At 60.5% G+C, this 12,500-nt stretch overlaps 1 protein-coding gene and 1 long non-coding RNA gene across 2 annotated transcripts in view; one reads left to right on the top strand and one right to left on the bottom strand.

The window, feature by feature from the left end:
• LOC133977040 (potassium voltage-gated channel subfamily KQT member 2-like) overlaps positions 1–9,046 on the top strand; it is a 23,003-nt gene extending 13,957 nt beyond the window's left edge. The window contains 5 exon segments of the mRNA XM_062415182.1: positions 7,241–7,372; positions 7,769–7,889; positions 7,973–8,127; positions 8,318–8,583; positions 8,671–9,046. Coding sequence (XP_062271166.1) covers positions 7,241–7,372; positions 7,769–7,889; positions 7,973–8,127; positions 8,318–8,583; positions 8,671–8,969 — 973 coding nt within the window. The 3' untranslated portion in view covers positions 8,970–9,046.
• Positions 9,047–11,595: 2,549 nt separating this feature from the next.
• LOC133977039 (uncharacterized) lies at positions 11,596–11,904 on the bottom strand. The gene is made up of 2 exons (XR_009924900.1): positions 11,794–11,904; positions 11,596–11,690 (listed from the first exon to the last, which is right to left on the bottom strand). It is a non-coding gene; the product is annotated as an uncharacterized LOC133977039 (long non-coding RNA).
• Positions 11,905–12,500: the final 596 nt, after the last annotated feature.

Raw genomic sequence — 12,500 nt, 5'->3', positions numbered from 1 at the left:
TTTGTTCTTGTTTTGTGTTGTTGGTTCCTCTGAACCGGACCGGTCCCTCAGAGCAGTGGTTCTCAAAGTGGGGTCCGGGGACCCCCGGGGGCCATTGCCAGGGGTCCTTGAAACAGTTTGCTACAGGTCAAGCTAGACCAAAATGCAATGAAATGATGTTCTGGTAATAAAATGTTCTGGTAATAAAATGTTCTGGTAATAAAATGTTCTAATGAGATATTAAGCCTAAATGTGTGTTGTGATTAAGAGAGGGTCCTTGCAAAATATTTTGCGCCATTAGGGGTCCCCGACCCCATTAAGTTTGAGAACCCCTGCCTCAGAGGACCCTGACCCGGACCGGTCCGGATCCCTCAGAGGACTCTGAGCCGGACCGGTCCGGATCCCTCAGAGGACTCTGCAGGTTTAAGACTGTGTTTGAAATCACATACTAACCTGCTGCCTGTGTTACGGGTCCCAGGGATGGAGGGCCAGGGATGGGGGGCCAGGGCCAGGGATGGAGGGTTAGGGATGGGGGGCCAGGGCCAGGGATGGGGAGCCAGGGATGGGGGGCCAGGGCCAGGGATGGAGGGTTAGGGATGGGGGGCCAGGGATGGGGGGCCAGGGCCAGGGATGGAGGGCCAGGGATGGGGGGCCAGGGATGGAGGGCCAGGGATGGAGGGCCAGGGATGGGGGGCCAGGGATGGAGGGCCAGGGATGGGGGGCCAGGGCCAGGGATGGAGGGCCAGGGATGGAGGGCCAGGGATGGAGGGCCAGGGATGGGGAGCCAGGGATGGAGGGCCAGGGCCAGGGATGGGGTCCCAGGGATGGAGGGCCAGGGATGGAGGGCCAGGGCCAGGGATGGAGGGCCAGGGCCAGGGATGGGGAGCCAGGGATGGAGGGCCAGGGATGGAGGGCCAGGGATGGGGGGCCAGGGCAAGGGATGGGGGGCCAGGGCCAGGGATGGAGGGCCAGGGATGGAGGGCCAGGGCCAGGGATGGGGTCCCAGGGATGAGAGGCCAGGGCCAGGGATGGAAGGCCAGGGATGGGGGGCCAGGGATGGAGGACCAGGGCCAGGGATGGGGGGCCAGGGATGGAGGGCCAGGGATGGGGGGCCGGGGATGGATGGCCAGGGATGGGGAGCCAGGGATGGAGGGCCAGGGATGGGGGGCCAGGGATGGAGGGCCAGGGCCAGGGATGGAGGGTTAGGGATGGAGGGCCAGGGATGGAGGGCCAGGGATGGGGGGCCAGGGCCAGGGATGGAGGGCCAGGGATGGGGGGCCAGGGCCAGGGATGGAGGGCCAGGGATGGAGGGCCAGGGATGGAGGGCCAGGGATGGAGGGCCAGGGATGGAGGGCCAGGGATGGGGGGCCAGGGCCAGGGATGGAGGGCCAGGGATGGAGGGCCAGGGCCAGGGATGGAGGGCCAGGGATGGAGGGCCAGGGCCAGGGATGGAGGGCCAGGGATGGAGGGCCAGGGATGGAGGGCCAGGGCCAGGGATGGAGGGCCAGGGATGGAGGGCCAGGGCCAGGGATGGAGGTCAAGGGATGGGAGGCCAGGGCCAGGGATGGAGGGCCAGGGCCAGGGATGGGGGGCCAGGGATGGAGGGCCAGGGATGTAGGGCCAGGGATGGAGGGCCAGGGCCAGGGATGGAGGGCCAGGGCCAGGGATGGGGAGCCAGGGATGGAGGGCCAGGGATGGAGGGCCAGGGATGGGGGGCCAGGGCAAGGGATGGAGGGCCAGGGCCAGGGATGGAGGGCCAGGGATGGGGAGCCAGGGATGGAGGGCCAGGGATGTAGGGCCAGGGATGGAGGGCCAGGGATGGAGGGCCAGGGCCAGGGATGGGGAGCCAGGGATGGAGGGCCAGTGATGGAGGGCCAGGGATGGGGGGCCAGGGCAAGGGATGGGGGGCCAGGGCCAGGGATGGAGGGCCAGGGATGGAGGGCCAGGGATGGAGGGCCAGGGCCAGGGATGGGGTCCCAGGGATGGGAGGCCAGGGCAAGGGATGGGGGGCCAGGGCCAGGGATGGAGGGCCAGGGAAGGATGGCCAGGGATGGGGGGCCAGGGCAAGGGATGGGGGGCCAGGGCCAGGGATGGAGGGCCAGGGATGGAGGGCCAGGGCCAGGGATGGGGTCCCAGGGATGGGAGGCCAGGGCCAGGGATGGAAGGCCAGGGATGGAAGGCCAGGGATGGGGGGCCAGGGATGGAGGGCCAGGGCCAGGGATGGGGGGCCAGGGATGGAGGGCCAGGGATGGGGAGCCAGGGATGGAGGGCCAGGGATGTAGGGCCAGGGATGGGGGGCCAGGGATGGAGGGCCAGGGCCAGGGATGGGGAGCCAGGGATGGAGGGCCAGGGCCAGGGATGGAGGGCCAGGGATGGGGGACCAGGGATGGAGGGCCAGGGCCAGGGATAGGGGGCCAGGGATGGAGGGCCAGGGATGGGGGGCCAGGGATGGGGGGCCAGGGATGGAGGGCCAGGGATGGAGGGCCAGGGCCAGGGATGGGGGGCCAGGGCCAGGGATGGGGGGCCAGGGCCAGGGATGGAGGGTTAGGGATGGGGGGCCAGGGCCAGGGATGGGGAGCCAGGGATGGGGGGCCAGGGCCAGGGATGGAGGGTTAGGGATGGGGGGCCAGGGATGGGGGGCCAGGGCCAGGGATGGAGGGCCAGGGATGGGGGGCCAGGGATGGAGGGCCAGGGATGGAGGGCCAGGGATGGGGGGCCAGGGATGGAGGGCCAGGGATGGGGGGCCAGGGCCAGGGATGGAGGGCCAGGGATGGAGGGCCAGGGATGGAGGGCCAGGGATGGGGAGCCAGGGATGGAGGGCCAGGGCCAGGGATGGGGTCCCAGGGATGGAGGGCCAGGGATGGAGGGCCAGGGCCAGGGATGGAGGGCCAGGGCCAGGGATGGGGAGCCAGGGATGGAGGGCCAGGGATGGAGGGCCAGGGATGGGGGGCCAGGGCAAGGGATGGGGGGCCAGGGCCAGGGATGGAGGGCCAGGGATGGAGGGCCAGGGCCAGGGATGGGGTCCCAGGGATGAGAGGCCAGGGCCAGGGATGGAAGGCCAGGGATGGGGGGCCAGGGATGGAGGACCAGGGCCAGGGATGGGGGGCCAGGGATGGAGGGCCAGGGATGGGGGGCCAGGGATGGATGGCCAGGGATGGGGAGCCAGGGATGGAGGGCCAGGGATGGGGGGCCAGGGATGGAGGGCCAGGGCCAGGGATGGAGGGTTAGGGATGGAGGGCCAGGGATGGAGGGCCAGGGATGGGGGGCCAGGGATGGGGGGCCAGGGCCAGGGATGGAGGGCCAGGGATGGGGGGCCAGGGCCAGGGATGGAGGGCCAGGGATGGAGGGCCAGGGATGGAGGGCCAGGGATGGGGGGCCAGGGCCAGGGATGGAGGGCCAGGGATGGAGGGCCAGGGCCAGGGATGGAGGGCCAGGGATGGAGGGCCAGGGCCAGGGATAGGGGGCCAGGGATGGAGGGCCAGGGATGGGGGGCCAGGGATGGGGGGCCAGGGATGGAGGGCCAGGGATGGAGGGCCAGGGCCAGGGATAGGGGGCCAGGGATGGAGGGCCAGGGATGGGGGGCCAGGGATGGGGGGCCAGGGATGGAGGGCCAGGGATGGAGGGCCAGGGCCAGGGATGGAGGGCCAGGGCCAGGGATGGGGTCCCAGGGATGGGAGGCCAGGGCCAGGGATGGAGGGCCAGGGATGGGGAGCCATGGATGGAGGGCCAGGGATGTAGGGCCAGGGATGGGGGGCCAGGGATGGAGGGCCAGGGCCAGGGATGGGGGGCCAGGGATGGAGGGCCAGGGATGGAGGGCCAGGGCCAGGGATGGGGAGCCAGGGATGGAGGGCCAGGGATGTAGGGCCAGGGATGGGGGGCCAGGGATGGAGGGCCAGGGCCAGGGATAGGGGGCCAGGGATGGAGGGCCAGGGATGGGGGGCCAGGGATGGGGGGCCAGGGCCAGGGATGGGGGGCCAGGGATGGGGGGCCAGGGATGGGGGGCCAGGGATGGGGGGCCAGGGATGGAGGGTTAGGGATGGGGGGCCAGGGATGGGGGGCCAGGGCCAGGGATGGAGGGCCAGGGATGGGGGGCCAGGGATGGAGGGCCAGGGATGGAGGGCCAGGGATGGGGGGCCAGGGATGGAGGGCCAGGGATGGGGGGCCAGGGCCAGGGATGGAGGGCCAGGGATGGAGGGCCAGGGATGGAGGGCCAGGGATGGGGAGCCAGGGATGGAGGGCCAGGGCCAGGGATGGGGTCCCAGGGATGGAGGGCCAGGGATGGAGGGCCAGGGCCAGGGATGGAGGGCCAGGGCCAGGGATGGGGAGCCAGGGATGGAGGGCCAGGGATGGAGGGCCAGGGATGGGGGGCCAGGGCAAGGGATGGGGGGCCAGGGCCAGGGATGGAGGGCCAGGGATGGAGGGCCAGGGCCAGGGATGGGGTCCCAGGGATGAGAGGCCAGGGCCAGGGATGGAAGGCCAGGGATGGGGGGCCAGGGATGGAGGACCAGGGCCAGGGATGGGGGGCCAGGGATGGAGGGCCAGGGATGGGGGGCCAGGGATGGATGGCCAGGGATGGGGAGCCAGGGATGGAGGGCCAGGGATGGGGGGCCAGGGATGGAGGGCCAGGGCCAGGGATGGAGGGTTAGGGATGGAGGGCCAGGGATGGAGGGCCAGGGATGGGGGGCCAGGGCCAGGGATGGGGGGCCAGGGATGGGGGGCCAGGGATGGAGGGCCAGGGATGGAGGGCCAGGGCCAGGGATGGAGGGCCAGGGCCAGGGATGGGGTCCCAGGGATGGGAGGCCAGGGCCAGGGATGGAGGGCCAGGGATGGGGAGCCATGGATGGAGGGCCAGGGATGTAGGGCCAGGGATGGGGGGCCAGGGATGGAGGGCCAGGGCCAGGGATGGGGGGCCAGGGATGGAGGGCCAGGGATGGAGGGCCAGGGCCAGGGATGGGGAGCCAGGGATGGAGGGCCAGGGATGTAGGGCCAGGGATGGGGGGCCAGGGATGGAGGGCCAGGGCCAGGGATAGGGGGCCAGGGATGGAGGGCCAGGGATGGGGGGCCAGGGATGGGGGGCCAGGGCCAGGGATGGGGGGCCAGGGATGGGGGGCCAGGGATGGGGGGCCAGGGATGGGGGGCCAGGGATGGAGGGTTAGGGATGGGGGGCCAGGGATGGGGGGCCAGGGCCAGGGATGGAGGGCCAGGGATGGGGGGCCAGGGATGGAGGGCCAGGGATGGAGGGCCAGGGATGGGGGGCCAGGGATGGAGGGCCAGGGATGGGGGGCCAGGGCCAGGGATGGAGGGCCAGGGATGGAGGGCCAGGGATGGAGGGCCAGGGATGGGGAGCCAGGGATGGAGGGCCAGGGCCAGGGATGGGGTCCCAGGGATGGAGGGCCAGGGATGGAGGGCCAGGGCCAGGGATGGAGGGCCAGGGCCAGGGATGGGGAGCCAGGGATGGAGGGCCAGGGATGGAGGGCCAGGGATGGGGGGCCAGGGCAAGGGATGGGGGGCCAGGGCCAGGGATGGAGGGCCAGGGATGGAGGGCCAGGGCCAGGGATGGGGTCCCAGGGATGAGAGGCCAGGGCCAGGGATGGAAGGCCAGGGATGGGGGGCCAGGGATGGAGGACCAGGGCCAGGGATGGGGGGCCAGGGATGGAGGGCCAGGGATGGGGGGCCAGGGATGGATGGCCAGGGATGGGGAGCCAGGGATGGAGGGCCAGGGATGGGGGGCCAGGGATGGAGGGCCAGGGCCAGGGATGGAGGGTTAGGGATGGAGGGCCAGGGATGGAGGGCCAGGGATGGGGGGCCAGGGCCAGGGATGGGGGGCCAGGGCCAGGGATGGAGGGCCAGGGATGGAGGGCCAGGGATGGGGGGCCAGGGCCAGGGATGGAGGGCCAGGGATGGAGGGCCAGGGCCAGGGATGGAGGGCCAGGGATGGAGGGCCAGGGCCAGGGATGGAGGGCCAGGGCCAGGGATGGAGGGCCAGGGATGGAGGGCCAGGGATGGAGGGCCAGGGCCAGGGATGGAGGGCCAGGGATGGAGGGCCAGGGCCAGGGATGGAGGTCAAGGGATGGGAGGCCAGGGCCAGGGATGGAGGGCCAGGGATGGAGGGCCAGGGCCAGGGATGGGGGGCCAGGGATGGAGGGCCAGGGCCAGGGATGGAGGGCCAGGGCCAGGGATGGGGAGCCAGGGATGGAGGGCCAGGGATGGAGGGCCAGGGATGGAGGGCCAGGGCCAGGGATGGGGTCCCAGGGATGGAGGGCCAGGGCCAGGGATGGAGGGCCAGGGCCAGGGATGGGGAGCCAGGGATGGAGGGCCAGGGATGGAGGGCCAGGGATTGGGGGCCAGGGCAAGGGATGGGGGGCCAGGGCCAGGGATGGAGGGCCAGGGATGGAGGGCCAGGGCCAGGGATGGGGTCCCAGGGATGGGAGGCCAGGGCCAGGGATGGAGGGCCAGGGATGGGGGGCCAGGGATGGAGGGCCAGGGCCAGGGATGGGGGGCCAGGGATGGAGGGCCAGGGATGGGGAGCCAGGGATGGAGGGCCAGGGATGGGGGGCCAGGGATGGAGGGCCAGGGCCAGGGATGGGGGGCCAGGGATGGAGGGCCAGGGATGGGGAGCCAGGGATGGAGGGCCAGGGATGGGGGGCCAGGGATGGAGGGCCAGGGCCAGGGATGGAGGGCCAGGGATGGAGGGCCAGGGATGGAGGGCCAGGGATGGGGAGCCAGGGATGGAGGGCCAGGGCCAGGGATGGAAGGCCAGGGATGGGGGGCCAGGGATGGAGGGCCAGGGCCAGGGATGGGGGGCCAGGGATGGAGGGCCAGGGATGGAGGGCCAGGGCCAGGGATGGGGGGCCAGGGATGGGGGGCCAGGGCCAGGGATGGAGGGCCAGGGATGGAGGGCCAGGGCCAGGGATGGAGGGCCAGGGCCAGGGATGGAGGGCCAGGGATGGAGGGCCAGGGATGGGGGGCCCGGATGGGGGGCCAGGGCCAGGGATGGGGGGCCAGGGATGGGGGGCCAGGGCCAGGGATGGGGGGCCAGGGCCAGGGATGGGGGGCCAGGGATGGAGGATTAGGGAACAAACTCTCCACAACAGAAATAGAAAGTAAAGTATCTTTCAAAACAAACATTAAAACATTGTTTTTATAAGCTAACTTATTTATTATTGTTCTTAGTTCCTAATTTATAATCTGACCCTGACCCTGACCCTAACCCTGACCCTGACCCCTGACCCCTGACCCTGACCCCTGTTATCTGTCCTAGTCTGATGCGGTTCATGGTGTCTAAGAGGAAGTTTAAGGAGAGTCTGAGACCGTATGACGTCATGGACGTGATCGAACAGTATTCAGCCGGACACCTGGACATGCTTGCCCGCATCAAGAATCTCCAGTCCAGGTAAGTCCTCTGACCTCTGACCCCTGACCTCTGACCACTGATCCCTGACGGTGCAGCCATCAGATGGGGATCGAACCCGCGCTCTTCTGATTAGTGCAGGTCCCACCGGACCTGCTGAGCCACAGTTTGAGTTTTAGATCAGAACTGAATCTAATGTTTCTCCACAGTTTGTGTTAATGTACTGTCACTGCGTGATGTCACTGTGTGATGTCACTGTGTGATGTCACTGTGTACTGTCACTGTGTGATGTCACTGTGTGATGTCACTGCGTGATGTCACTGCGTACTGTCACTGCGTGATGTCACTGCGTGATGTCACTGCTAGATGTCACTGCGTGATGTCACTGCGTGATGTCACTGCGTGATGTCACTGTGTGACGACCTTCCTGATTGGCAGGGTGGATCAGATCGTCGGCAGAGGAACACCAATCACAGACAAAGACCGTCCCAAAGCAGCCAGCGAGGAGGTCCCTGAGGACCCGAGCATGATGGGACGGCTGGGGAAGGTAGAGAAGCAGGTAACCATGGCAACCGACCCAAACTCTAACCGTAACCCGCAAGGTGTCGACTCTGATCGGTCCTCTTCGGTCCCATCCCTTAGGTCCTGTCCATGGAGAGGAAGTTGGACTTCCTGGTAAATATCTACATCCAGCGAATGGGAATCCCTCGAGCCGAGACCGACGCCTACTTTGGATCCAAAGAACCCGACCCGGCCCCGCCCTACCACAGCCCGGTGGATCAGCTGGAGAAAAGCCAGTCCATCCCCAAGATCCTGCAGTCAGGGTACCAAAACAGAACCAGTAACTCAGCAGAACCGTGTTCTTAGCGTGTTGTTGTTTACAGGGTGTTGACGTGTTTTTAACGTGTTTTTAACGTGTTTTTAACGTGTTTTTAACGTGTTTTTAACGTGTTTTTAACGTGTCGTTGTTTACAGGGTGTTGCCCAGCGACCTGGTAGAGAAGGCTCGGTTCGGGATGAAGATGGTCCGCTCCAGCAGCTCAACCGGACACAGAAACAACAACGTCCCCACCTGCCCACCCTCTACCTCCTGGCAACCAATCAGCTCCCAGCTGCACCAGCAGGCCCCGCCCCCTCCTCAGCGTAGCCATGGCAACACTCCGAGTCCGGTGGGGGACGGGTCGCTGGTTCGACTCCCGCCTCCTCCGGCCGGAGAAAGACACGGCGGGAACCGAACGCACCGCCACAGCGCCAGTGACCGAGGGGGGTCAGAGAGGGGAGGAGAGGGGGCCACCGTGACCCGGGGAGGAAGAGGAGGAGGAAGAGGAGGAGGAGGAGGAGGGGAGGAAGTGAAGCCGGATAGTGACACCTCCACCTCCATCCCATCTGTGGACCACGAGGAGCTGGCGCGCTCCTTCAGCAGCTTCTCCGTCTCACAGTCCAGAGAGAACCTGGACTTCCTGAGCAGCAGCTTCTACCCCCCCGCCTCCACTCCGGGGGAGCGGGGGGATCGGGGGGGGGACGGCGCCGCCCGCTGCGCCACCGTCCGACCGTACATCGCCGAGGGGGAGTCGGACTCCGACTCAGAGCTCAGTGCTCGCTCGCCGCGCTCGGATCGGGCCTGGACCGGAACCAAGTAGAACCGGCCGTGAACCAGAACACGAAACTGTGAAACTACAAACACCAGCTGGACGTACGGAGTGAAGCATCATGGGAAACGCTGGCAGGCATGTGAATGTACAGCAAATGTTTGTTCTGGCTGTCTCTGATTGGTTCTCTGCTGGGACACGCTCGCACCTGATTGGTTGTTTCCATGTCGCACCTGCAGCTCGACGTTAAACTCATTTAATATGTTTTAATATGTCACACGAAGCATCGTGGGAACATACGGACATCACCATGGCAACAGACAGTTTGTTCCCTTCATTTCCTGATTGATCCTGAGTTATAGGTTCAGGTTACACTGCCCCCCGCAGGCAGAGAGCTGCAACTACTACAGAGGTTTAATTATTAATATAACTGAACATTATTATTATTATTATTATTAATATAACTAAACATTATTATTATTATTAATATAACTGAACATTATTATTATTAATATTATTAATATAACTGAACATTATTATTATTATTAATATAACTGAACATTATTATTATTATTATTAATATAACTGAACATTATGATTATTATTATTATTAATATAACTGAACATTATTATTATTATTATTAATATAACTGAACATTATTATTATTATTATTATTAATATAACTGAACATTATTATTATTATTAATATAACTGAACATTATTATTATTATTATTAATATAACTGAACATTATGATTATTATTATTATTAATATAACTGAACATTATTATTATTATTATTATTAATATAACTGAACATTATTATTATTATTAATATAACTGAAAATTATTATTATTATTATTAATATAACTGAAAATTATTATTATTATTAATATAACTGAACATTATTATTATTAATATAACTGAACATTATTATTATTAATATAACTGAACATTATTATTATTATTATTAATATAACTGAACATTATTAGTAAAGCCTAACAGGCCGCTCAGGACGGGTTAGGGGAGGGTTTGACGTTCAGCTCTCTGCTTGTAGACTGAGAGTTAGAATCACTGTGAATCAGTTATATATATTAAATATATATTAAATATGTATTTAATATATATTTAATATATTCATCTGGTAGAAACATAACAACTATATTGCTTCACTTTAATCAGCTACAGGCCTTCTTGTGGACCCTGCTGTCCTTAGTTACTGTTGCTACGCAGACAGACAGTAAACCAACACTTATATATTAACAGATGTTTAATAAGCAGGCTGGTTTATATTATATATTATTATATCTCCTGTTAACTACAGTAACTAGTTAATGTGATGCTAAGTGTTAGCCATGGAGAAGCTAGTTAGCTCTACATGCTTCTATTAGCACTTACTATGATTTAAAAAAAAAGGACCTTCGCTGAGCTGTGATTGGACGGTGTGTTTGGGGGAGGAGTCAGTTCATGTTTATAGATAAAGCTTTAATGAAACAGTGACGTAATACTGCAGATGTCCAGCAGGGGGCAGCAAACAGCTTCACTGTGACCTTTGACCCCTCGGTTTCCTAACATCAGTTATTAATCACTCATGTGTTTTATTGATGGTTTCCATGGCGACGAGTCTGCTTCCTTCTTCACAAAGAGCATCAGGGAAAAAAAGTGACAGAAAATCTTTTTAGATTATTAATAAATGTTTTTTCAAGTCAAATTTAATAAGCTGATTTTTAAACTGTTTCTGCGTTAACGTTCAGCTGTGTGGCAAAATATTACAAACATGTTTTATTTTATTTGTTGTTAATTTATTTTTAATCTTTGTTTTTGCTTCGAATGTTTGATTCATTAAAACCCAAAAATTCACATCAGAACGTCCAAAGCTTCTTTTTATATATGTTTATATGTTTGTCCCTCTGAGGCCGTCCCTTTAAGAAGACCCCCTCCCTTTAAGGCAACCCCCTCCCTTTAAGAAGACCCCCTCCCTTTAAGGCAACCCCCTCCCTTTAAGACGTCCCCCTCCCTTTAAGACGTCCCTCTCCCTTTAAGGGGACCCTCCCTTTAAGACGTCCCCCTCCCTTTAAGACGTCCCCCTCCCTTTAAGAAGACCCCCTCCCTTTAAGAAGACCCCCTCCCTTTAAGACGACCCCCTCCCTTTAAGACGTCCCCCTCCCTTTAAGACGACCCCCTCCCTTTAAGACGACCCCCTCCCTTTAAGACGTCCCTCTCCCTTTAAGGGGACCCTCCCTTTAAGACGTCCCCCTCCCTTTAAGACGTCCCTCTCCCTTTAAGAAGACCCCCTCCCTTTAAGACGACCCCCTCCCTTTAAGACGTCCCTCTCCCTTTAAGGGGACCCTCCCTTTAAGACGTCCCCCTCCCTTTAAGACGTCCCTCTCCCTTTAAGAAGACCCCCTCCCTTTAAGACGTCCCCCTCCCTTTAAGACGCCCCCCTCCCTTTAAGACGACCCTCTCCCTTTAAGACGTCCCCCTCCCTTTAAGACGACCCCCTCCCTTTAAGACGACCCTCCCTTTAAGAAGACCCCCTCCCTTTAAGACGACCCCCTCCCTTTAAGAAGACCCCCTCCCTTTAAGAAGACCCCCTCCCTTTAAGACGACCCCCTCCCTTTAAGAAGACCCTCCCTTTAAGAAGACCCTCTGACACATGATTTCCAACAGAGTGAAACTATTTAAATTCTCTTTAATGAAAACAAACAAACAGAGACGATGAAGACGAAGATGATCAGAGACGAAGCTGCTGGATTCACTTCTTCTTGAACCTGAAGGACAAAAGACAGAGTGTCTTAATGTGTGTGTGTATGTGTGTGTGTGTGTGTGTATGTGTGTGTGTGTGTGTGTGTGTGTGTGTGGGGGGGGTCATACCTGGAGCCTCCAGGACGCTTCCTGTCCAAACCAAGACGTTTCCTGTCTGTAAAGGATGGTCTGTAACAAGAGAGAGAGACAGTCAGTCAGACAGACAGACAGACAGACAGACAGGCAGACAGACAGACAGTCAGTCAGTCAGACAGACAGACAGACAGACAGTCAGACAGACAGACAGGCAGACAGACAGACAGTCAGTCAGTCAGACAGGCAGACAGACAGACAGTCAGTCAGTCAGACAGACAGACAGACAGACAGTCAGTCAGACAGACAGACAGACAGACAGACAGTCAGTCAGTCAGACAGACAGACAGACAGACAGTCAGACAGACAGACAGGCAGACAGACAGACAGACAGTCAGACAGACAGAGAGACAGAGAGACAGAGAGACAGACAGACAGTCAGACAGTCAGACAGACAGACAGACAGACAGTCAGAGAGACAGAGAGACAGACAGACAGACAGACAGTCAGACAGTCAGACAGACAGACAGACAGACAGACAGTCAGACAGACAGTCAGACAGTCAGACAGACAGACAGTCAGACAGACAGAGAGACAGAGAGACAGAGAGACAGACAGACAGTCAGACAGTCAGACAGACAGACAGACAGACAGTCAGAGAGACAGAGAGACAGTCAGACAGACAGTCAGACAGAGAGACAGACAGACAGACAGACAGGCAGACAGACAGACAGTCAGACAGA

The sequence above is a fragment of the Scomber scombrus genome, unplaced genomic scaffold, assembly GCF_963691925.1.
Source record: "Scomber scombrus unplaced genomic scaffold, fScoSco1.1 SCAFFOLD_307, whole genome shotgun sequence".
In the NCBI taxonomy this organism is placed as follows: domain Eukaryota; kingdom Metazoa; phylum Chordata; class Actinopteri; order Scombriformes; family Scombridae; genus Scomber; species Scomber scombrus.
Note: the sequence above shows the minus strand (reverse complement) of the source record. Positions and strands in the feature narration are given on the sequence as shown.